Source organism: Lepus europaeus, chromosome 8, assembly GCF_033115175.1.
Source record: "Lepus europaeus isolate LE1 chromosome 8, mLepTim1.pri, whole genome shotgun sequence".
NCBI lineage: Eukaryota > Metazoa > Chordata > Mammalia > Lagomorpha > Leporidae > Lepus > Lepus europaeus.
The window spans coordinates 17424701-17450122 of record NC_084834.1 but is presented as its reverse complement, the minus strand read 5'-3'; the positions used below and the strand labels follow the sequence as shown (position 1 = coordinate 17450122).

The 25422-nt window shown below is 52.9% G+C and overlaps 1 protein-coding gene across 2 annotated transcripts in view; it reads left to right on the top strand.

Moving 5' to 3' along the window:
• The window catches only part of SH2D4A (SH2 domain containing 4A), a 56374-nt gene that overhangs the window by 12694 nt on the left and 18258 nt on the right, over window positions 1–25422 (top strand). For both annotated transcript variants that reach the window (XM_062199431.1, XM_062199430.1), the window contains exons 3-4: window positions 4733–4892; window positions 7567–7738. In XM_062199431.1, coding sequence (XP_062055415.1) covers window positions 4733–4892; window positions 7567–7738 — 332 coding nt within the window. The remainder of the gene's footprint in view (window positions 1–4732; window positions 4893–7566; window positions 7739–25422) is intronic.

Below are 25422 nucleotides of genomic sequence, written 5' to 3'. Positions count from 1 at the left end.
ACAGCTTTTCTTTCTTTCTTTTTTTTAAATTTATTTGACAGGTAGAGTTATAGACAGTGAGAGAGACAGACAGAGAGAAAGGTTTTCCTTCCATTGGTTCATCCCCCAGATGGCCGCCTTGGCCGGAGCTGTGCCGATCCGAAGCCAGGAGCCAGGTGCTTCCTCCTGGTCTCCCATGTGGGTGAGGGCCCAAGCACTTGGGCCATCCTCCACTGCCCTCCTGGGCCACAGCAGAGAGCTGGACTGGAAGAAGAGCAACCGGAACTAGAACCCGGCGCCCATATGGGATGCCAGTGCCGCAGGCAGAGGATTGCTTTTCTTATAAAACACATTTTTTCATGAGCTTTTGGAAGATAAAAATAAATAGATCTTTTTGTTCCATTTCCTTTATGTTTTAGAAGATTTTTATTTATTTGAGAGATAGAGTTAGAGAGAGAGAGAGAGAGAGAGAATCTTCCATCTGCTGGTTCAGTCCCCAAAACGCTGCAATGGCTGGAGCTGCGCAGAGCCAAAGCCAGGAGCCAGGAGCTTCTTCCAGGTCTCCCACGTGGGTGCAGGGGCCCAAGCATTTGGGCCATCTCCTACTGCTTTCTCAGGCCACAGCAGAAAGCTGGATGAGAAGAACAGCCGGGACTAGAACTGGCACTCATATGGGATGCCTGCACTGCAGGTGGAGGCTTAGCCCACTGTGCCACAGCACTGGCCCCAACATTTATTTTGTTAACGTCACTATGTCTGCCCAGCCTCACTTCACTGTTCTCCTAATTAAAAATCTTGGCGCTGTCCTTGACGCCTTCCTTGAGTTCAGCCACCTGAACATTCCTGCATCACCTCTGCACTGTGTAGGACCTGGTTACGCAGTGTCACCCTCTTCCTTCGCTGATCCGCCCGACATAGCTCCGTGACATAGAGCCTCCAAAGTCCCTTTCCTGGTCCCGGCTCCGCCTGCTCAGAATCCCATGCTCACGGTCGGAAGCTCAGATAAAGGAGGGAGCCCAAACTTTCTGAGCATTTGTCATCTAACAGGCCCGTGAGGCCAGACTTCAGCGCCTTTGTATTTTGTGGACAGAGAGGAGCTGGTTCGTCTGCTGGTTCACTCCCCAGGTGCCTGCGACAGCATGTGTTGGGCCGGGCTGATGCTGGAAGCTGGATACCCACTCCCGGTCTCCTGCATGGTGGCAGGGACACAGTCTGTGGAGTTGTCGGCGGCTGCTGCCTCCCGGGGTCTGCACTGCCAGCAGGCTGGAGTCAGGAGCCAAAGCCGGGGTGGAACCCACGTGCTCTGACTGGGGCCACACTGGCCACACTCCGGCTCCTCCAGTCTTGTTAAGGAGGAAGCTCGGGTTCTCGCTGGCTGTGATTTCATCCCACTTTGTGGCTTACGTGCAGTACCGGGGCCTGCATTCGGATCCCTCGGCCAGCTGTGCGGGCCACTGTACCGCGTGGCCCTCTGCTCTCCCAGCACAGCTTCCACCCATGCCACACGCGTCCAGGAGGCTCCCGGAGCCCCTTTCGGCTCTGGCCAAGACCCATTTCTTCCACCCGCAGCCTCTCATTTGTCATCTTCCCTGTGTCCAGCATCAAACCCACCTCGTCTCTGTTTATCTACTTGTTATTTTCCCTCTGTCCTTCCGAAGCTGTGTGTCCGTCCTCGGAATGCTCGCTGGATGGCAAAGCAGTCTCCTGGGGCTGTGATGTGTGTTCCCTGGCTTGCCTTTAACACGCCCCCTTCCACATTGTATTCCCTTTGTAATTAGTGAATTGTTCAGCATCTGCCTGCTACCACTGGGTGTAGGCTCTCTGGGGGCAGGAGAGCTGACACTGCACATCCACCTGCAGCTGCCTTGGTGCCATAGCAGTGCCTGAAGCCAGCCACCTGCTGCCTGGCTCTTTCTCTCCCGGTCACTTGCAGGGCAGTGGCCCGATTCCTTCCATCCCTTTGGGTCCTGCGTCACCTAGCCCAGCATCTGCTTCCTCGGAGAAAGTCTGCCTCGACAACGAAGACCTTGAGGGGCATTTCCTGGTCACGGCGGGAGGCTGAGGCTAGTGGAGCTCACACCCATCGCACTCCAGTGACATCCCCCCTGTCCCCAGCTTCTGGGAGCTGTGTGGCGCCCTGGACGCTCCTCCGGCCTCTGCTTTCTGAGTCCATTTCAGAGCCCATAGGGAGGCCAGGAGCACTCAGAGCTGAGGTCGCCAGTGCCACCTGCCCATTGCCGAGCCGCTGGCTGGATCCGACATTCGGCACCTACAGCTCTTTCCTCTTGTCCGAGGCTGCTCATTCTCTTCTCCCCACACGCAACATTCTCTGGTCCTCTCCTTCGCCTCTCTCCTCTGCTCTTGGTTTCCCAGCCCTGCGCAGCCCAGTGCAATTCCGAGGTTTCTCTGCCCAGTCCCGAGCACAGCAAAGCCCTCTTCCCCCAAGGGCGCTGCTGCAGAACTCCCTGGCAGCTGGGTTAGGGCTGAGGGCCTGGGCCCACTGCTGCAGGGCTGGGACTCCCAGGCCTTCTCTCGCCTCCCCTGGCTCTTTGCCTACATCCTCTCAGGTGTCCTCCTGCTGGGAGGAGTGAGTGATGGGCATCATGAAAATATGATTAGCTGCCCTGGGAGCGTGTGATAAAGGGAGTTTTATGGGGTCTGACGGCTTTCTAAGGTTAATGAAGCGCTCAGAGCAAGACCTCTCCCGGGCCAGTGCCAGGGTCCATCCCCTGCTGGGGGTCGCCTTCCCGCCTCACCAGGTGCCACTGTCCCTGTTCTTGGGGAACAGCGTCAGGCCAGTGTCTCTCCAGATGCTACAGTGGAGTCTTTTTTTTTTTTTTTTTGACAGGCAGAGTGGATAGTGAGAGAGAGAGACAGAGAGAAAGGTCTTCCTTTGCCGTTGGTTCACCCTCCAATGGCCACTGCGGCCAGCGCATCTCGCTGATCCGAAGCCAGGAGCCAGGTGCTTCTCCTGGTCTCCCATGCAGGTGCAGGGCCCAAGCACTTGGGCCATCCTCCGCTGCCTTCCCGGGCCATAGCAGAGAGCTGGCCTGGAAGAGGGGCAACTGGGATAGAATCCGGTGCCCTAACCGGGACTAGAACCCGGTGTGCCGGCTCCGCAAGGCGGAGGATTAGCCTGTTAAGCCACGGCGCCGGCCCACAGTGGAGTCTTGAGACTGCTCATCCCCCATGTACGAGTCCCCCCCGCCCCGGTTTTCTCTCTCTCACTTTCTTACGCTGTGGGAAGTGTCCCTGGCACTGAGAAGAGTAGATAACGCCAGCGTATATAATGAGTCTGGGTTTGAGCAGCCGGTTTAGTAATGCGTCCTGAGTGCGTTGGTCAGTCCCTCCCCACTAAAACGAACCTTCGAGGCAGGCTGACTTCATAAAGCAAACAGAGTTATTTTGGCTCCCGGTTCTGGCAGTGTGCAGTCTAAGATGGGACAGCCCCCTCCCCATGTCCCAGCCCTCACAGTGGGTGGGGAAGTGGGCCAGCCATACCCTAGACAGAGACGGTCTCATAGGTGCTCTTGCAGTTCGCCTAAGGGGACAAGGCAGAGCCCTCGGTGGGTTTCCAACCTGTGCAGCACAGCTGAGCTCATACAGCTGTCAGTGCCCGGTGGCATGCACCCGGCCCTACTGGCTGGTCTTGCCCAGACCAGCTGCGGGCCACTCCCCTCCGGGAGTCTGGGTTCTTGGGGACTGTGCCTCCCAGCCCCTCCTGGCTACCCTGCACCCTCACCGGGTTCAAGGGAGGGCCGCCTGAGTGGCCGTCTTTCAGGAGCTCGGCAGCCAGAGTGTAACAGGAGCCGTGAACAGGGTTACTGGAGGAGCTCCCTGTATCACCCTGTTGTTGAACTCCTGCCCCTGGATGCAGGGGGCCGGGGCGGGCGTGGCGTCCCTGGCCGGCCTGCTCCCTGCACACACTTTGGTGTGCTTTGCTTGCATGTGAGGAAATTGCTGGATTTATCCTAGCCACCCAGCCAGTAGGTGACAGGGCTAGGATTCGAATGTCAGGTGGCCCAAGCCTCAGATGCTGCAAAGCCAGTCAGGACACTTTGGATCAGACCCCAGACTCTCGGGCAGCTGTGCTGTTCTGTGGTACAGGGAAAAATCTCCGGGACTTGAGGTTTTGGTGTCTGGATAACCTGAAGAGCGAGTGCTTTCTTCCCATCGCAGCTTCCTTGGGTGCAGAGTAGACACATGGAGAAGTCATGCTCAGAGGTCTTTTTTTTTTAAGATTTATTTTATTTATTTGAAAGGCAGAGTTTCAGAGAAGAAGAGGGAGAGACAGAGAGAGGTCTTTCATCCGTTGGTTCACTTGCCAGATGGGTGCAACCGCTGGAGCTGCGCTGATCCGAAGCCAGGAGTCAGGAGCATTTTCTGGGTCTCCTGCGCAGGTGCAGGGGCCCAAGGACCTAGGCCATCTTCTACTGCTTTCCCAGGCCACAGCAGAGAGCTGGTTCGGAAGTGGAGCAGCCGAGACTCAAACTGGTGCCTATATGGGATGCCAGCACTGCAGGCGGCAGCTTTACCTGCTATGCCACAGCGCCGGCCCCTACCCAGAGGTCTTTAAACAGCCGTGACCATGGCAGTCCCCACTCACTGCCACCCGTGAGTGCCACTCATGCCTGGGCAGTTGCGAGTGCTTGAGCTCGTTTGCTCTCCAAGGACCCTCAGTGGTTCAGTGACGCGGACAGAGGAATGCGTGACCCCAGATGTTTGCTCAAGCCGACGATTGTTGCATTTGCAGAGAACGGCAAATCTGTGCACTGGAGACTGGGAGCCGATAAGGAAGTCTGGGTGTGGGTGATGGGCGAGCACCATCTGGACACGCCCTACGATGTGCTGTGCAACCAGATTGTCGCGGAGCGGGCGCGGCTGCAAGCCGAGCAGGACGCCCAGCAGCTCAGGTAGGAGACCGGCCGGGCTCACAGCATCGGGTGGGAGAGGGCAGTGGGCCTGGAGGTGGCAGGTGTCACCCTGGGCACCTTCACCAATTCCCGGCATCCCCACGAGGCTCACTGCCAAGCCCACTGCCTCACCCTGACGCCTCTAGCCCTGACCTTCATGGGTGTCCACTTCCTGCTGACGGTCAGGGCAGTGCAGGTCCACATAGCTGGGCATCAGGGGTCTTCCAGGCAAGGCCTTGAGCAGACCACTAAAGCCTTAAGCTTCAGACAGGAAGATGGCTTAGACTGGAGCGACAGGGAAAGCCAGGCCCTTTAAAAGATGGTGTCAGGGAGAACCGGGCCTTTACCCAACCCCCTGCAGCCAGCAGGGGCTGTGAAGTGGGCTGTAATTAAGGTGTCGGCAGAGGATTAGCCAGGCGCAAGCAGCAGCCTCTGGTTCTCCTCCACAGAGGAGGTGAAATCGGAGCTGAGCCTGGAAAGAGGAGTAGAGCTCTCCAGGACAGCAGGTCAGGAAGGGAAGTGCAGGCTGAGGGCGTGAGACGGCCCCGCCTCCAGTGTGACAGGTTGTGTGTGTGTGTGGGGGGAGGGGAACGTGAGTTCTCCAGGTGTTTGGGGACGCAGGGGCTGAGCCCCAAGGTGCCTTGAAGGGCAGACTAGGAGTCTAAGCCTTACTCCACAGGTAGAAGGAGAGGGTTATTTTTTTTTCTTTTCCTTTTTTAAAAGTTTATTTATTTTACTTGAAAGAGTTACACAGAGAGAGAAGCAGAGGCAGAGAGAGAGAGAGAGAGAGAGAGAGAGAGAGAGAGAGGTCTTGCATCTGCTGGTTCATTCGCCAGATGGCCGCAATGACCAGAGCTGCACTGATTTGAAGCCAGGAGCCAGGAGCTTCTTCCGGGTCTCCCATGCAGGTGCAGGGGCCCAAGGACTTGGGCCATCTTCTGCTTTCCCAGGCCACAGCAGAGAGCTGGATAGGAAGAGGAGTAGCCGGGACAAGAACCAGCATCCACAGCACCAGCCCTGGGTTTTCTTTTTAAATATTTATTTATTTGAAAGGAGAGAGAGGAGCAGACAGAGACAGAGACACAGAGAGAGGGATCTTCCATCTTCTAGTTTACTTCCCCAAGACAAGCCCACTACAGCCAGGGCTGGGTCAGGGTGAAGCTGGGGGCCAGGAGCCCCCTCTGAGTCTCCCACGTGGGTGTCGTCTGCTGTCTCCCCAGGTACCTTAGCAGGGAGCTGGATCAGAAGTGGGGCAGTGAGGATTTGAACTGGCGCTCCAGTGTGGAATGCCGTTGTCACAAGCGGTGGCTTAACCTGCTGCGCTGTAGCCAGTCCCAGGGAGGAGGTTTTGAATAGGGAGGTGACACCATCAAGTGGCACAGAAGAGGTGGCTCAGAGGGAACACGAGAGTCGTGGATTCCCTGTTCCGGGTGCCCAGGGTGGCCTCTGTGAAGCTATGCTGTCTCAGCTGCCCCGCCTGGCCCTGGGCAGTGTGTTGACTGCCCTGCTCTGAGCTGGTGAAATGGGAATTGGAACAGACATGAGGACCTCAGGTCAGTTCCCGGGAGCTGCTGATGGTACCCACTGGCTCTAGAAACATTTTTTAAAAGGATTATTTATTTTTTTGGAAGGCAGAGCTACAGAGAGGAGAGAGAGAGATAGAGATAGAGATAGAGAGAGAGAGAGAGAGAGAGAGAGAGAGAGAGATGTTAGATCCACTAGTTCACTCTCCAAATGGCTGCAATGGCCAGGACTGGGCCAGGCCAAAGCCAAGAGCCTGGAACTCCATCTGCATCTCCCACGTGGGTCCAGAGGCTCCCACACTCGGATCATCTGCTGCTGCTTTCCTAGGTGCATTAGCAGGGAACTAAATCAGAAGTGAGAGCAGCTGGGACTCGAACCAGTGCTCATAATGGATGCTAAAGTCGCAGGCAGCGGCTTAGCCCACTGTGCTACAACGCCGGCCCCTCCTTTCATTTGCACACCATAAGTGGACAGAGGAAGATATAAGGGATTCTTTGCCAGCCTGTGATAGGAAGGCAATATATTCTAGCAGTTTTCCTTCTCAGCTAAGGGTTGCTAGACCTGGGTTTAGCTTGAGCGAGTCAGAAATTTCTTTGTACCTCTTATAATGAGGCTCTGAAGACGGTGCCTCCCTCCAAGGGCTCCTGTGAGAATTTTTTTTTTTTTTTCATGACAGGCAGAGTTAAACAGAGAGAGAGAGAGAGACAGAGAGAAAGGTCTTCCTTCCGTTGGTTCACCCCCCAAATGGCCGCTACAGTAGGCACGCTGCACCGATCCGAAACCAGGAGCCAGGTGCTTCTCCTGGTCTCCCATGGGGTGCAGGGCCCAAGGACTTGGGCCATCCTCCACTGCCCTCCCGGGCCACAGCAGAGAGCTGGCCTGGAAGAGGAGCAACCGGAACTAGAACCCGGCGCCCCAACCGGGACTAGAACCCGGGGTGCCGGCGCCGCAGGCTGAGGATTAGCCTAGTGAGCCGCAGCACCAGCCTACTCCTATGAGAATTTAATTGATGACTGAAGCACAGAGGGCTTGATATATAAATACATGGCCTGTTGGTGTTTGTCACGTAAGTTGAAGGTGGACCTCTGCGTTGGAAATTCCACCCACGTGCAAGAGTGTTTTTGATCATTTCACTTTCGTTTATCTTTAGAAAAGCTCAGTCTGCAGAATCCCCGGGAAGCATGAGAACGAAATCCCAGCCCTCTGCCCCGCCAACACCGGGGACCCAGGAGGCACCCAGAATCTCTGAGAAAGCAGCCCAGGAGGAGGGATCGGGGCAGGGAGTGCGCCCGGCGCCAGCTGTCGACGCTGAGAAAATCCAGGTGAGTCTGCGGTAGCTGGCAGTAGGCAGCTGACCTGAAACTGGGAGAGTCTGTAGCTGCTTGGTGAGGACTGGGAAGGACAATGGCCCCAGCCTCAACTTCCTTCTGTTCATTTAATTTCTGGGGGTGGGGATTGGCTCTGCGGATGGTTGATGGAACAGATAAAGCACACTCGTTTTCTCCCGGGATTGAAGGGACCAAGGGAGAAGTCTCGGAATACAGTTGGACGTTGTTCAGGTATTTTCCGGGTCTTCCCGTGTTACGTGTCTTCTGTGACAGTACAACGCTGTGAAGACTTCTGGCTCTCGGGCTGTGTGGTCTGCGTGGCAGCTGTCCCCGTGTGAATGGGCTCAGCTGGGTGGCCCTAGAACTTGACTCACAGAGACAGAGCTGGATCTGGCACTTTCCTGATTCAGAGCGCGCTTTGTGAGTCTCCCCTTTGGTGAGGGCTCCCATCTCCAGGCCTCCAGGGACTTGCGCGTGTCTCCCTGTGACTGTGGGTGCTGTATTTCCCCAGCACAGTACCATGTCATACCCAGGAGGCTGTGAATTCTCATACAGTTCAGGTGGGTGAAAAGGTGACTGGCATTTGCTGTTTAGGTACAGTCTGGAAGAACAATAAAAGTACTTGGGGTGGTGCAGTGCTGTGGTGTAGTGGGTAAAGCCGCTGTCTGCGGTGCTGGCATCCCATATGGGCTTTGGTTCGTGTCCCGGCTGCTCCACTTCCTATCTGGCTCTCTGCTATGGCCTGGGAAATCAGTGGAAAATGGCCCAGGTCCTTGGGCGCCTGCACCTGCGTGGGAGACGCAGAAGAAGTTTTTGGTTCCTGGCTCCTGGCTTCGGATTGACTCACCTCCGGCCATTGCAGCCAACTGGGGAGTGAACCAGCAGATGGAAGACCTCTCTCTCTACCTCTCCTTCTCTCTCTGTGTAACTATGACTTTCAAATAAATAAATACATCTTTAAAATAAAATAGTACACGAGGGGACTTCAGAGAGTTCATGGAAGAATGGCACTGAAAGTGTGAGTCTTTTGGTGCAAAGGAGTTTTTCATGATCTATGGAATATGCATGCTATGAAAAAGCTGCGTGAATTTAAATTATTTTTCATCAAAATGTACTCATTCTTTTCATTTTTTTTCCATGAACTAAAAAAAATTTTTTTTAATTTATTGGAAAAGCATAGAGACGGAGATCTTCATCTGTGGGTTCACTCCCCAAATGCCTGCAACGGTTGAGGTTGAACCACCCTGAAGACAGGAGCCTGAGCTCAATCCAGGTCTCCCATGCAGGCGGCAGGGACCCACCCACGCTGCCTGCCAGGGTGAGGTTATCAGGAAGCCAGGTCAGAAGTGGAGGAGCTGGGCCTCAAATCCAGGCTCTCTGATGTGGGATGTGGGCATTCCAAGCAGCTCTTACCCACTCAGCTCATCTCCGCGTGCACTTGCTAAAGTACTCTTGCCTTGCCAGTGGCCTAATTCTGCCAGGAATTTAATCACACCGAGAATCGGCAGTGGATCTGGCATGGTTTGACTTTGGTTCAGGTCTCTGGCCCTGCAGTGGCTGTGCTGTTGACTCTCTGAGCTTGAGAGGTGGGGCATGGTTCTCCGACCTGTCCACTTCACAGGGCCTGGCAGTGCTCTCGCAGCCGTCGCGGGCGAGGGTTACTACGGGGGAGCGCCTGCCCAGTGCCTCAGTTAATGCTCACAACACAGGTGCCACTGGAGACTCCGTTTGTCCACTGTACAGATGAGAATGCTGAGTGAGGTGTGGTTGAGCGGCCTCGTTTTCAAACCCAGGTCTGCAGGAACACCCCCGGGCCACTCTTGGATTGATGACTCCTTAGGAATATGCAGGAGGGGCCGGTGGTGTGGCATAGAGGGTAAAGCCACCACTGCAGTGCTGGCATCCCATAGGGGCGCTGGTTCCAGTCCCAGCTGCTCTCTCTCTCTCTCTCTCTCTCTTTCTCTCTGCCTCTCCTTCTCTATCTGTGTAACTCTGACTTTCAAATATATCTTTTATTTTTTAATTTTTTTAAGATGTATTTTATTTATTTGAAAGAGTTACAGAGAGAGGTAGAGACAGAGAGAAAGGTCTTCCATCCACTGGTTCACTCCCTGATTGTCTTCAGCGGCTGGAGCTGTGCCAATTCGAAGCCAGGAGCGAGGAGCTTCTTCCAGGTCTCCCACATGGGTGCAGGGACCCAAGGACTTGGGCCATCTTCCACTGCTTTCCCAGGCCACAGCAGAGATTGGAAGAGGAGCAGCCAGGACTAGAACCAGTGCCCATATGGGATGCCGGCGCTTCAGGCCAGGGCTTTAACCTGCTGTGCCACAGCGCCGGCCCCATAAATAATTTTTTTTTTCTTTTTTACAGGCAGAGACAGTGAGAGAGAGAGAGAGACAGAGAGAAAGGTCTTCCTTTTCTGTTGGTTCACCCCCAAAATGGCCGCTATGGCCGATGTGCTGCGGCCGGCGTGCTGTGCTGATCCGAAGCCAGGAGCCAGGTGCTTCCTCCTGGTCTCCCATGAGGGTGCAGGGCCCAAGCACTTGGGTCATCCTGCACTGCCTTCCCGGGCCACAGCAGAGAGCTGGCCTGGAAGAGTAACTGGGATAGAATCCGGCACCCCAACTGGGACTAGAACCCGGGGTGTCAGCGCCACAGGCAGAGGATTAGCCAAGTGAGCCACAGTGCTGGCCTCCATAAATAAATCTTAAAAAAAAAGACAATATACAGGAATATGCAGAAGCCTTAGAAAGGGCTACAAATATGAGGCTCGAATATATGGCCTACAATTGTAAAACTGGGTTTTCACTCCAGAGCCAGCCCTGGCAACTTTCCCCATATGGCTAGGGAGGCCTCCGAGCTTTCTCAGGCCTGCTTTGCCCTTGGCACATTTAACACCAAATTCCCCCCCGCCAGCTCTCTTTGTAACACCCCTAATATAAAGAAATACCAGCAACAATGCCTTAAAGAGCATGAAATATGCACACTTGAGTTGGTGCTTGAGTTGCAATATTTTCCTTGCAAAAAAGTGCGTTTTGTTTTGTTTCTTGTCAGAGCACAAGATTAAACCAGAAGCTAAAGTCGATGGCAGAGGGGAGAGGTGTTACTCCAGAGAGATGGCTGCCTGCCGGTCCCAAAGGGAGAGATGGGACCAGGGGAAAGTAAAGGTGGGGTACAAGGAGTACAGAAACGAATGGCGGAGGGTTTTCCGTGTCAGAGAGGTGCCCTGGGGTCCCCCATGGTGTTTGAGGAAGTTCGCTCTGATGGCAGGATGCACAGGCTGCCAGGTGGTCTTCTTAGCTAGGGCAAGCATTTACATAGAGATCATGGCGTACTGCTTGTACAATTGACTTCATGGCAGACTGAATTGAAATTCCTTTAAAAGGCAGAGTGGCGGAGAGAGAGGGAGAGAGAGATCTCCCATCTGCTGGTTCACTCCCCAAATGCCTGTGGCCGTTGTGGCTGAGCCAGGCTGAAGTTAGGCACCAGGAGCTCCATCCAGGTCTCCCACGCAGGTGGCAGGAACCCAAGTACTTGGGCCATGGTCTGCTGCCTCCAAGGCACATTAGCAGGGAACTGGATTGGAAGCGCAGAGTAGCCAGGACTTGAACCCATAGGGGATTTGGATGTCCCAAGTGTGCGGCTTAGCCTGCTGCACTACAATGCCTGCCTCTTACCTATGTTTTTTGTGAGCTCTGTATGTGTTACTGTAGGGGGTTGAATGGTGTCCCCCTTAATTCGTGTCTATCCAGAACCTTGGGGTGTGAGTTTGGAAACAGGCCTTTGCAGATGTCAGCCAGGAGCTCCAGAGGAGATCGTCCTGAGTTTAGCAGTGGCAGGTGGGGTCCTCCCCTAGAGCCCTGCTGACACTGTGGTCTCAGCCTGCTGGCCTACAGAGCTGGGGGAGAGTAACTCTCTGTTGCTGTCTTAAAGATGCATTTATGTATTGGAAAGAGTTACAGAGAGAGAGGGAGAGACAGAGAGACAGAATGAGAGGGAGAAATCTTCCATCCACCGGTTCACTCTCCAGATGACCACATTGGCCATGGCTGGGTCAAGCTAAAGCTAGGAGCCAGGTGTTTCTTCTGTGTCTCCCATGTGGGTATCAGGGGCCCAAGCACTTGGCCCAGCTTTTGCTGTTTTCCCTGGAGTATTAGCAGGGAGCTGGATCAGAAGTGGAGCAGCCAGGACACAAACCAGTGCCCATATGGGATTCTGGCATTGCAGATGGCAGCTTAACCCACTCTGCCTCAGCACTGGCCCCCTCTGTTGTATTATGTCACCAATTTTGGCAATTTGTCACAGCAGCCCTAGGATTAAGAGGGGTGGGGGCAAGGCCGCACAGAGCAGGGTCTTGTAGATGAGTTTGTATTTTGACACTTTTGCCAAGAGCAATTAGAATTTGTCAGTGGATTGTTAAGGACTGGATTGGTTGGCCCGATCAGATTTGTATTTGAAAAATGCCTGATTGTTCTTTTTTAATTAATTAATTAATTTGAGAGCTACAGATAGAGAGAAGGAGAGACAGAAAGATCCTCCTTCCTCTGGTTCACTCCCCAGATGGCCGCCAATGCCAGAGCTGAGCTGAGCTGATCCGAAGCCAGGAGTCAGGAGCCAGGAGCTTCATCTGGGTCTCCCACATTGGTGCAGGAGCCTAAGCGCTTGGGCCATCTTCTACTGCTTTCCCAGGCCATAAGCAGAGAGCTGGATTGGAAGTGGAACAGCTAGGATGTGAACTGGTGCCCATCTGGAATGCTGGCACCACAGATGGAGGCTTAGCCGACTGCGCCACAGCGCCATTCCGGGGTCAGGGTGGGTGATGGACAGAGGTTTCTAAGTGTGGCTGCCTGGGAGCATGGGAGTGTCCCAGTGCGAGGAGGGCCTGTGTTAAGGGAGAGGAGGGGTCTCGTTGAGACACGCAGAGGTTGTGTGTCTTCTTGTGGTAGTGGTGGATAGAAGCTGATCTTTTTAGCTGATCTTTTTTTTTTTTTTTTAAATTTTTTGACAGGCAGAGTGGATAGTGAGAGAGAGGGAGACAGAGAGAAAGGTCTTCCTTTGCCGTTGGTTCACCCTCCAATGGCCGCTGCGGCCAGCGATTTGTGCTGATCCGAAGCCAGGAGCCAGGTACTTCTCCTGGTCTCCCATGGGGTGCAGGGCCCAAGCACTTGGGCCATCCTCCACTGCACTCCCTGGCCACAGCAGAGAGCTGGCCTGGAAGAGGGGCAACCGGGACAGAATCCGGCGCCCCGACCGGGACTAGAACCTGGTGTGCCGGTGCCGCAAGGTGGAGGATTAGCCTGTTGAGCCACGGCGCCGGCCAGAAGCTGATCTTATCTACAGGTCTTATCATGAGGGTACCTGAAAAGTTCATGGCAAGTGAAATTAAAAGATACATTTATTTTGGCTCAATTTAAAACACACACACACACACAATTTTTTGTACGTGCATTTTCCGTGAATCTTTTGAAGGCTGCCTTGTATTTTATTTCACATTCACTTCCTAACATCCCTGGAGGGGACATCATACAAACATGAATGAGCATTTCTTTTGCACAGGCGAAGAGACAGATATTCAAAGATATTACACGATCTGTCCCCAAATGAGAGTTACAGAGCTCTCATTCCTGGAATCGACTTTCATTCCCACTCTCATCCTCATCTTCAAAACAGGATTTACCCTGTTCCCCTAGGCCTTCTCCTGGATGATAACTTGGGTGGGAAACCAAGGCGAGAGCTGCCAGACCCACCCAGCAGGTCTCTGAAAGGCGATTCGTGTTGGCTCCAAGTTTCGGCCATCATTTATTTACACTATAGTCTCTAGGGGCTGGCACGGTGGCACAGTGGGTGTGTGGCTGCTTGCAGTGCCGGCCTCCTGTGTCGGAGTGCTGGTCTGAGTCCTGGCTACTGTTCCTGTTCCAGCTCCCTGCTAAAGAGCCTTGAAAAGCAGCAGAAGATGGCACAAGTAGTTGGGCCCATGCTACCAACGTGGGAGACCAGGATAGAGTTCTGTTTCTGGCTTTGGCCTGACGTGACCCTGGCATTTGTTGTGAACCAGTGACACAAGATACTTCTCTCTGAGGTGCGATGATAAACCTTGTCTGAGAACCTCTGGGAGGATTTGAAGCGCGGTCAGTCTTCCAGGAGTGCCCTCAGGATTCCAGGAACACCAGCTCCAGATGGGCTCACGTAAAGTAGTCTTATTCGATTTGCAGTACATTTCCACACGGCAGATCTTCCCCAGAAACCGTACCCCATCATCTGATAAAGGACGTTAGACCTGAACACAAAGCTCTCTTGACTACAGCCTGGTCTGGTCCAGAATCTGCCAGGGGCAGGCTTTTAGCCAGCTGGTTAAAATGCCCATGTCCTGGGTCACAGCGCCTGTGTTCGACTCTTTCTGCTGACGTGTGCCCCGGGAGGCAGTGGTGATGACTCACTTGGTTGGGGGCCTGCCACCTACACGGGAGACCTGGATTGCGTTCCTAGCTCCCAGCTTCAGCCCCAGCCAGAGCAGGCATTTGGGAAGTGAGCCAGCAGATGGAAGGTTTCTGTCTCTCCCTCTCTCTCTGTCACTCTGCCTTCTAAATAAATGTCAGTCTACCACGTTGAGAGCTCTGTCTCTGTCTCTCTCTGTGTCACTCACCTTCTCGCTCTCTGCCTCTCAAATAAGTAAATGAACTTTAAAACGAGATAAAGTAGAATCCCCTATGGTTACAGAGAATGGGTGAGTTCAGTCCAACCCACATGTTGGTGTGTAGCATGGTGGGAGCTCCTGGGGCATTGGTCCTTGTCGGGGCCAGTGCTTCCAGGAATGCTGTGTGCAGGCAGTACTGGGGTGTCCCAGTGGGCCTGTGTAGAAGGCAGGGTAAAGCCCACGGTTTGGAGTAAGCTGAAATCAGGTTAAAAGAACAGCAAGGCCAGCGTCCAAGGGGGAAAGGTGGTTTTGGTGAACAGGTGCATTTGCCTCCGAGCTGGGCACTGGGGTGATGGTGGCACGATGAGGACTCTGATGTTCTAGGTGACGCTCGCGTGTAGCCCTGAACGGCCTTCAGAGGACTTCATGGCAGCTCGAGGCAGTGGGGAGCGTATTTTTGTTCCCATCCAGGTCTGGGACAGTGGTTTGTGCAAAGTCTCAGACAGCAGGGGGAGAGGGAAGAGGAGGATGAGGAAGCGGAGGAGGGAAAGGACCACGGCCAACGGCCTGGCAGCTGGGGCCAGTCTGAGTCACGCTAGCCTCACCTGCCACCCCGCGCTCGCTGTGCCTAAGTCACCTGCTCACCTGCACCGTGATGGCACTGTCTGTGCAGCGGGGGCTGGTGTTGGCTCCAGCCGGGCGAATCGCAGCTGTTTTCTCATCTACTAGAGCTGGACCAAAAATCCCTGCCTTGTTTTACTCATAGGTTTTTTAGTTAAAAAAAAATTACAGGAAATACTATATTTGTAAATGCTTTGAATATCAAAGATTTCAATACCAATCTAGGGTTATTTTTTTGAAGATTATTTATTTATTTATTTAAGAGGTAAAGTTACAGCAAGAGAGAGAGAGAGAGAGGTCTTCCATCTGCTGGTTCACCCCCCAAATGGCTGTAATGGCTGGAGCTGGGCCATTCCAAAACCGGGAGCCAGAAGCTTTTCCAGGTCTCCCACATGGATGCAGGGGCCCAAATTCTGGGGGATTTGGGCATTCCACAGCTTTCCCAGGCCATAGCAGAGAGCTGGATTGGAAGTGGAGCAGCTGGGACTTGAACTGGTGCCCATAAGGGATGCCGGCACCGCAGGTGGAGGATTAACCTACTGCACCATAGTGCTAGCCCCTAAGGGTTTTTTTTTTTTTTTAAAGTTTATTTCTTTATCTGGAGGTAAAGGTTAAGAGCTAACACCCATTGAGAGAGAGAGAGAGAGCGAGTTTCCTTCTGTTGGTTCACTCCCCCAAATGTCCACAGTAGCTGGGGTTGGACCAGGCCTGAAGCCAGGATCTGGGAACTCAACCCAGGTCTCTGGGGAGCTGAAGCCAGAAGCCAGAGCTGGGACTGGAACCACGGCCCTCTGACGGGGGACACAGTCCTCCCAACTGGTGTCTTAACTGCTAGGTGAGATGCCCACCCCTTTTCAGGTGTTATAGAAGAGACGCTGCGTGTGCTCCGTGGTGTTTACGGGGGTCTTCAAAGCATTCATGGAAGACGCAGAGTGTGAAAAAGCTGCCTGGATTGCAGACTCTTCGCCTATACTAACTGATCTTCACCTTTTAGCTCTGTCTTTCCACTGAGCTTTTGACGTCCTCACCTAATGCCCCCCGGAAGAGTTTGGGGTGACACTCTCTCCTGGAGAGTTTTGGGCTTCAGATTTCTCAGTAAGGGAATGCTAGCCTCAGGTCATTTTGTGAGCTACTGGTGATAGGATGAGAGTGAGTACTTGGAGGAACTGGACTTTCACCCTGCTTTGTCTCTGCAGGCCCTCTTTTTCCTAATCTATAAAACGGGAGACTTTCTAAGCTGTTTTGTAGCCACAGAGCCCATGCCTGCAGCTGGGTCAGACATCACTAATCTATCACAGCACTCTCTCCTGTGGGCCAGGTGTGAGCTCACATCCTGGACATCACAGTGCTCAGGCAGCTGCTGGAGGTTGTAGCGCTTGCTCTGGAGATGGATTCTGTTTGCTGAGATGGCTCCTCCTGAGTCTCCTTCCAGCTCTGAGCACTCGGATCCCAGCCCAGCAGCCACGCTGGCATGACCTGATGAAGGAGGGTTTCCCCACAGCCTCAGTGGATGAGCTGCAGGGTGAGAGCTGGACTTTCGTTTGCCAGGTGCAGCTGAGCAGGAGTACGAGGTGCCAGGCTTGGGTGGACTCAACTCATCTCTGCAAACCACAGTCTGTTCTCCAGCCGGGTGGCAGATACCCTCGTGTGACTTTCTTCTTGTCACCACCCTCCACCCCCAGACTCTGGACGTATCTCTTGGCCCACCTGATGGTCTCACACACAGGCTATAGACAGCTGGGCCCGGCCTTGGGGTTGTCACCAGGAACTGGACCCAGCCTTGCAGGGGGTGGATTCTGGGGTCGTAACCAGGACACTCAGCTGCCCAGCCGCTAGATTTGCACGTGGACATAATTTATACCTTTGTGACTCGGGTTCCCTGATTGTGAGCCGGTGGCATCATCCAAGGAAACCGCTTGTAGAACAGTGGAAGAGTTGCTGCTCCGCCTTTAGAGCCCCAAGGAGGTGGTTGTGTCCGTGCCTCGGCGCCCCGGCCCGGGGCATCCTACACACTCAGGGTGGCCGCTGCTAGGGATGTTTGACATTTCCATTTTACAGAGTCACTTCCTGTAATCACCAGCCTGGGTAGGTGTCGGGTTCCTGGAAACAGTAGTGCTGATGGAGTAGAAGACTGTGCATCTGGGCCCTGTGCTGTGGCGCAGTGGGTTAATCCTCTGCCTGCAGTGCCGGCATCCCATATGGGCGCCGGTTCGAGTCCCGGCTTGCCCAGCTCTCTGCTATGGCCTGAGAAAGCCATAGAAGATGACCCAAGTCCTTGAGCCCCTGCACCTGTGTGGGAGACCCAGAAGAAGCTCTTGGCTCCTGGCTTCGGATCAGCGCAGCTCCAGTGGCCAACTGGGAAGTGAACCAGTGGATGGAAGACCTCTCTCTGCCTCTCCTCTCTCTGTGTAACTCTTTCAAATAAATAAAATAAATCTTTAAAAAAAAAAACTAAAAAGAAGACTGCGCATCTGGGGATGGAATTTCTGTCCCTGCAGGCAGTGTGACAAGGAGCTACCTCTGCTATAAAATAGAGGTATCTGTATGGCTGGCGCTGTGGCTCAACAGGCTAATCCTCCACCTGCGGCTCTGGCGCACCAGGTTCTAGTCCCGGTCGGGGCGCCGGATTCTGTCCCGGTTGCCCCTCTTCCAGGCCCACTCTGCTGTGGCCCGGGAGTGCAGTTGAGGATGGCCCAAGTCCTTGGGCCCTGCACCCGCATGGGAGACCAGGAGAAGCACCTGGCTCCTGGCTTCGGATCAGTGTGATGCACCGACCGTGGCGGCCGTTGGAGGGTGAACCAATGGCAAAGGAAGACCTTTCTCTCTGTGTCTCTCTCTCTCTGTCCACTCTGCCTGTCAAAAAAAAAAAAAAAGAGGTATCTGAGGCTGGCACGGTAGTGGAGAGGGTAAAGACACCACCTGTGACGCCGGCATCCTCTGTGGGCACCGGTTCGAGTCCTGACTGTTCGTTCCACTTCTGCTCCAGCTCCCTGCTAACGGCCTGGGAAAAGCAGCGGAAGATGGCCCAAGTCCTTGGGCCCCTGCCACCTTTGTGGGAGATCCCAGTGAAGCTCCTGGCCCCTGGCTTCAGCCTGTCCCGGCCCCAGCTCTTGTGGCCATTTGGGGAGTATACCAGCAGATGGATGATATCTCTCTCTCTCCCTCTCTCTCAGTAACTCTGACTTTTAAATAAATAAATAAATCTTTTGTAAAGTGTTATTAAAATAGAGATTATATTTAGTAGCACTTTTACAAAAGAAGCTGAGAACCGGTGTGAAGCAGCTTTGCCAGGTGTCATCTGCTGGGGACAGCAGCTGGTGTCCCCAGAAGACGCTGTTCGCAGCCCAGCCCAGCCCAGCCCAGCCCGGGAGCTTCTCACTGTCTGTAGGAGCTGGAGGCGTGAGAGGCTGGCTGCTGTGTCCTAGCTGGGGGCGAGGCCTCAGGAATGTCCCTGTCAGAGCTCAGCAGGTGGATTTACTCTGCCAAGCTGTTGCCTGCCCCAGAATATCCGCTCTGTTCTTATTTCTGGCTGTGGTGATGGCAGCTGAGCGAATCGGACACGATGCTCTGATTAATATCTCCCCAGGGTGTGGTGGCTCCTGGGTGGTCACGGGGACCCTCCTGGTGCCTGTCACTGAGCAGGAGGCAATGATAAACAGCAGGACTTAGCTGTCAGCGGCCACGTTCTGCATCGTGCAGGGGGGGGAAGCAGATGTCATTCCCAAGCAAAGGCAAGTGTGATGGGGAGTTAACAGGGCCCAGGGAAGTGACAGGTGAGGCACTGTGGGAATTAGAAGCACCCTGGGACTGAGTGGAGCGCCCAGGGCCCCTCTGTGTGGGCTGCCGTCTCTCCTGTGAGAGAACCTGGGAGACAGGAGAGCGGCTCACAGCGGGGTGAGGGGAGCTGGCAGAGCGAGTTTGTTCTCAGTGGATCCCCGTGTGCTTCTCGGTGTGCTTGGAATTTGTAGGCTGGGGGCTCATTCATCAGGAGGCCTCGAAGAAAACGCTGTCCGTCACCTCTAGATTGTGTGTCCAGAGACGCAGTCAATGATCTTACAGAAATGGCCTGCAGAGTGAGAGGCTGAGAAAGGGAGGACCAAGCATGGGGGTTTGAGAGTGCTGCCAACGATAAACAAAGACAAAGCCCTGCCTCCAGCAGTTCCTTGAGCAAGTCTGCCTCTTTGTGTCTTCTTAACCAGATGGGATCAGAGGAGAAACCACGGGTCTGTCCACCACCCCCACGACATGTGCAGTCACACGCACATCATGTACACACACACAGCAGACACGCATGCACACTCTCCACCCTGACACATCACGTGCACACACAGCAGACACGCATGCACACTCTCCACCCTGACACATCACGTGCACACACAGCAGACACGCATGCACACTCTCCACACTGACACATCACGTGCACACACACAGCAGACTTACACACCTTCCACACTGACACATCACGTGCACACATACAACTGACATGCAAGCACACTTTCCACACTGACACATCACGTACACACACCCAACTGACACGCATGTACACTTTCCACACTGACAAATGACATAAACACACAACTGACACACAAGCACGCTTTGCACGCTGACACATCACGTGCACACAGCAGACACGCATGCACACTTTGCACACTGACACATCACATGCACACACACAGCACACTGACACATCACGTGCACACAGCAGACACGCATGCACACTTTGCACACTGTTTCCTGTGCACAGAGGTTTACAGCAGACATGCAAACTGTCCACACTGCTGTGAGTTTCTGATGCCCACTCTCTCTGTCGTTTCACAAGAAAGAACAATGACTGGAATGCACACTTCCGTTGTGAACTTGACATTGAAACCACGTGTGTTCAGCTGCGTGTGAAGTCTTCTCTGATTCACAGCGTGTGTCCCCAGCAGTTAGAGCAGGTTGTAAAGTGAGTGTCAGATGTCATGGAAGCTTCCACTTAGCTTGTCCTTTTGTCACCTCCCCTTTCACACCTAAGGGTCCCATCTACTCTGAAACCAGCAGTTCTAAAGCCAGGCTTATTGGCGTGCCTGCAGAATGTTGCTAAGCCAGATCTCTACTCTGGAAGAATGGAAGGGAATCTGCTGAAGCAGAATTAGGAGCCTAGCTCCTTGTGGTGGGCACTGGGGCTTGGTGAGCAGGTGGGGCTGAGGAACCTGTCCTTGACAGGGGACCTGCTGTGGCATTGCCTGGCTCCCGTCTGCAGGCGGCCACCTTGCCAATCTCTGCAGGTGAGGGAGGGAGCCAGGTGCACCCTCATCATAAGGCACCCACTGTTAAAGAGTGAGAAAATGGGTCGCTGAGATACAAGCTAGAATTTTGAGGGTCAAGTTGGCTATGGAAGGAGGTATAATCAATTCTGTCCCAAACCAGTATCCCTTTCTCTTGCCTTTGGTGAACCTAAAGGAAGCATTTCGGTGTACCTGTGTGAGCCTAAAGTACTGAGTAGACCAGGAAGAGAACAGGGAGTTAACCATGCTTGTCTTGTTAATTCAAGAGTGGAGCCATGATCACTGGATTACACAATTACCCAGGTGGTGTAATAGAATTTCAGAGTAGCTTATAAAGGGAAATTTTACATGATAGAGTCGTAAGATGTGAGCGCCATAATAGGCATTTGAAATGTTGTGCTTTTAAAAACCAATAAAAAGAGTATCTTAATCCAAATATTTAATATCAATTAGAAGAGAAGAAAAAAAAACCTGATTTCTGGTCTGGTCACCAACTTTAAGAGGTACAGCTATGTCGCAGGTGTTACCTGTTCTCTGTCCGGCTCATCACAAGCAGGTTCTGGGCAGAAAGATCTGGAGCCCTGGGTGAGGAGTCCTGGGGCTTGTGACCCCTTGGAGGTCAGAGGTCAGTCAGTGCGCCTCCCTGGGGCTAAGTCTCCTGACCTGTGGGATGGAGGTGCAGGAGTGACATAGCACTGGGCTAAAGTGAGCATCAAAGGGAATCTTTTTTTTTATTTTAAAATTTTTTTGAAAGATTTATTTATTTGAAAGTCAGAGTTACACAGAGAGAGAACGAGAGGCAGAGAGAGAGAAAGAGAGAGAGAAAGAGAGAGAGGTCCTCCATCTTCTGGTTCACTCCCCAGATGGCCACAGCAGCCAGAGTTGTGCCAAGCCAAAGCCAGGAGCCAGGAGCATCTTCCAGGTCTCCCACGTGGGTGCAGGGGCCCAAGGATTTGGGCCATCCTCCACTGCACTCCCGGGCCACAGCAGAGAGCTGGGTCGGAAGTGGAGCAGCCGGGACTCATCCCATATAGGATACTGGCACTGCAGGCGGTAGCTTTACTTGGTATGCCACAGTGCCAGCCCCCAAGGAAATCTTATACAGGAAACTGTTTTACAAAGTATTGCATTAGATATGAGTATTATTTCCCATTATTGTTTGCAGTTGGGTTCCTGTGTCCATTGCCTCAAGATGCCCCCAGCCGGTCATGTTTTTAAGACCAATACTGTACCCTTTGTGACTGTGTCCTTAACAACTCCTTTGTTTCTCTCGTATGTCTTTTCCTTTCTCATGGGTCATACACCAGGCTTCTCCTGGAATGAGAAATAAGAGTGGCTTTGGAAACTCTGGGTCAGAAACGCCCTGCCCAGCACCCCTTTCTAGCTCTGCACCCTGCCCTTTTTGAGGGGGTTCCTGCCCGGTTCCGTGGTTTGCAGCTTGGGAGGAGGTGTGACAGAAGCGGATGACTGTTCATCTACTAGGTCAGATCTTGCTCTGGTAGGTTTCAGAATAAACACACACACTCAGACAAGGCACTGTCGATGGGCCAGAACATCCCGCGTCATACGTGCGTCTGCTGTATTTTTAAGTCAGGGACGGGGCAGTCTCTGAGCACAGTTGTGTCAGGAACTGCACTGAAGAAAAGGAGAACGCATGTGCTTGGTTCCTGCTGTGCTAAATCACGTGACAGCAGAATCGCTCTACATTGCAACAACCAAGTAGATTGTTCTGCTGTGCATCTCGTTGGTCTGGGTGGCCTCAGGAAACATCTCCGCGCTCTTGCTTTTATTCTTCTTTGTAGCTTTATCAAAACACAGTTCCACTGTTCTGCCTTTCCTGTTATTTTAAAAAATGTATAAAGGAGTGGAAGAGAGGAAAAAAGATGTGGAAATGGAAGGGCTAGCGGCCTGGTTTGATTGGTTTACCCTGCACATATGTTATATGATTTAGTGTTTATGATTTATTGTATGCTTTATTGGTTTACCCTGTGTTTATGTGTTGGAAAACTGCACTGTACCCCATAAAAATATACAAATATCACATGTTAAACATTTTGAACATAATAATTTTTTAAAAAATTTTATTTATTTGGAAGTCAGAGTTAGAGAGAGGGAGAGGCAGAGAGATCTTCCATCCATTGGTTCACTCCCTAGATGGCAGAAACAGCTAAGATTGAGCCAGACTGAAGCCAGGAGTCAAGAGCCAGGAGCCAGGAGCCAGGAGCCAGGAGCTTCTTCCAGATTGCAAGGGCCCAAGAACTTGAGCCATCTTTCACTGCTTTTCCCAGGCTACAGACAGGAGCTGGATCTGAAATGGAGCAGCTGGGACACAAACCAGTGCCCATATGGGATGCTGGTGTCACAGGCAGTTGCTGTACCCACTATGCCACAATGCTGGCCCTAATCTTACTTTTAAACAAAGCAAATTTTAAGTTAGATAGCAGAAGCAACTGTTTCTCAAATTGGTTTTAGAAGTGGCATGTTGGCCCTTGGGGAAGGGTATTTGTGGCCACGTCAGATTGATGTTGTCAACAGGATCTCTGTGATCTAGTTGCTTATGTGGACTGAGTTGCCTACTTGTTTGCTTAACTTTTTTGTAAGATTATCCTTTGGCCAATCCGCGTGGACGGCCCACCCAGGCATAACTGGGGTCTTCATCTGGCTTGGTGAACGCAGACAGTCTACTAGCTTCTGATGTCACTAGATTTCAGTGTTTATTTTCGCGGAGTGTTTGTGTAAATATTTGTGGTGATTTTTATTTTTAAAGAGAGTCAGAATGTGTATACCTCGAAAAGTCCATGGAATTCTATTTTGGTGCAAAAGATTTTTCAAAGCCGTGCAGTTTTTCCACAGTATGCCTTTCTCTTGAACTCTCAAGACCCCTTGTATGCATGGGTTTGAACATTTTTTGCACCAAAGTAAACTTCTCTTTGAATTTGCTTTTCCATGCACGTTTTGAAGTGGCCATGTTGGAAGTGGATAAATTTGACTTTTACAGTGTCCAAAGTTTCAGCAGCTGCAGAGGTCTCTGTATGGCAGCAGGGAGGTGGCCACATACGAGCTCACATCTGTTCTTGCTGGGAGACCCTGTGGAGGGGACAGAAAGATGAGACTTGAGACCCTGTCCTCCTGTGGAGGCCCCACCCTCCTGTCTACTAACAGTTCATCTTAACCCTTTGGCAGAAGATGGCAACAGCTCTCGGCATACACCAAAGCACGTGTGGGCCTTGAAAGTGCTTTATAAGCAGAAACTGTACAGGCGGTGTGGTCGCCCTGCCACCTGCCAGGTTTGGTGTAGGAATAAGTAAGGGTCTGTTCTCTGGACCCCAGTCTCAGGAGCAGTCTCTGGGAAGCCCTCACACCCTGCCTCCCTCTGGGGCTGCTGGGCGTGGTAATCCTGACCCTGAGCCCTTCTGCTTCTGGATTGACACCACACGTTGGCGCCCACGAGCCTGGCTGCTTTGGAATGAAGGAGATCTCTTTAGCTCTCATGATTTTCAGTCGTGAAATGCTCCCTGGCACATGTCATCAATTGGCAAAACACGTAAATGTGACTCAGGGAACTTGCTTTATGCAGGTGTTAGGTTGTTCCCAGTGTTTTAATCCTTTGTCATGGTGGCAGATCTTGGTTCACCCAGAGGCAGGATTTTTACAAATGTGCTTCTTAGTGTGTGCCAGTAGCCTTAGCGGTTAGAGTGTGTTCCAGACACAAAGGAGAGGAGTATTTGCAGAGGTCTTCATCTTGGGAGTGGTGGTGACGTGAGTCAGTTTGGTGCTGAAACTCTCGTACTCGAGAACAGGCTTTTGAACTCGGGTATGAACTAAATGCAAAAATCGAAACCTCACAGGCGAAGATGGTGCGTCACCTCCGACTTCTCCGAGGGGTGGGGGGCAGGGCTGCAGGGGTGCCTTAGCCAGGCATCGTGTCCTTCACAGCGGTGGGAGTTCCTGTCTGTGCTTGCTCTAGAGTTATTTACAGAATACAAAGAGCTCCATCGCACTTGATAAATGCAGAAGCAGTGAGCGTGGTGAGCATGCTGGCAGGAAAAAAGTAAGAGATAATTTGTAAAACACAAGTGGTGATAAAAGCAGTGTTGCTGCATGCGTGGGTGACATGAGTTTTTCTGTTGAGAGAGTGACTCTTGTTTTGTTTTTAAAAGATTTACTTATTTGAGAGGTGGAGAGACAGAGGTAGAGGTCTTCTAGCCACTGGTTCACTCCCCAGATGTCTGCAATGGCTGGAGCTGGGCTGATCCAAAGCCAGGAGCCAGGAGCTTCTTCCGGGTCTCCCACGTGGGTGCAGGTGCCCAAACACTTAGGCCATCATCCCCTGCTTTCCCAGGCCATAAGCAGGGAGTTGGATCAGAAGTGGAGCAGCCGGGACTCGAACCGGCTCTCATTTGGGATGCTGGTGCTGTAGGCAGCGGCTTTACCTGCTATGCCAGAGCAGCACTGGCCCTTTGAGTGAGTGATTCTGAGAGACAAGGAGTAACTGCATTTGATGTGTGGTGCCCATGTCGGGGACAGTGATTGTCACAAGATGGGGGGGGGGGTGTTTGACAAAGTGGACCCTGCCATTGCGTGCACGATCAGGAGATCACTCTGAGACCCTCCAGCCTAGTGCGATTCAGGAAGCAGCTCAGAGCTTACGAGCTTGAAGGCTGAGCACCCTGAAGCAGCCGCTGACAATATCTTGATCCTGAACTCTGCTGGGGTCCAGGTCCAGGTCTGCCTGAGCGGTGGGAGAAGCAGAAGCTCCAGCACCGGCCGGCCGTGTGACGCTGGGCAAGCCACACGGGCCTCTGAGACGGCGTCTCTTCACCTGGAAACCGGGCATTACGCTCCCATCCACCAGAGAGCTTGTGAGGAGTGAAAATAACGCCCGCAAGCCACTAATGCACAGCCTTCAGACGCTGTAGCTGTGAGTGGGCGGAGCATCGATTGCTACCCTAGACGAGTAAAACCCTCAACAGAGAGCTCAGAAGGTGCCACCAGCGATTTCTGTGGCCCATCGTGACAGCTAAGGCATACTCGGCTTTTTCTTGAAACTGAGAGGCAAAGGGACTATAGATGGGGTGGGTACTGCCCTGTCCATTGATTGGTTCGGTCCCCCAAATGCCTGCAGCAGCTGAAGCTGGACCGGTGCTGGGGCCAGA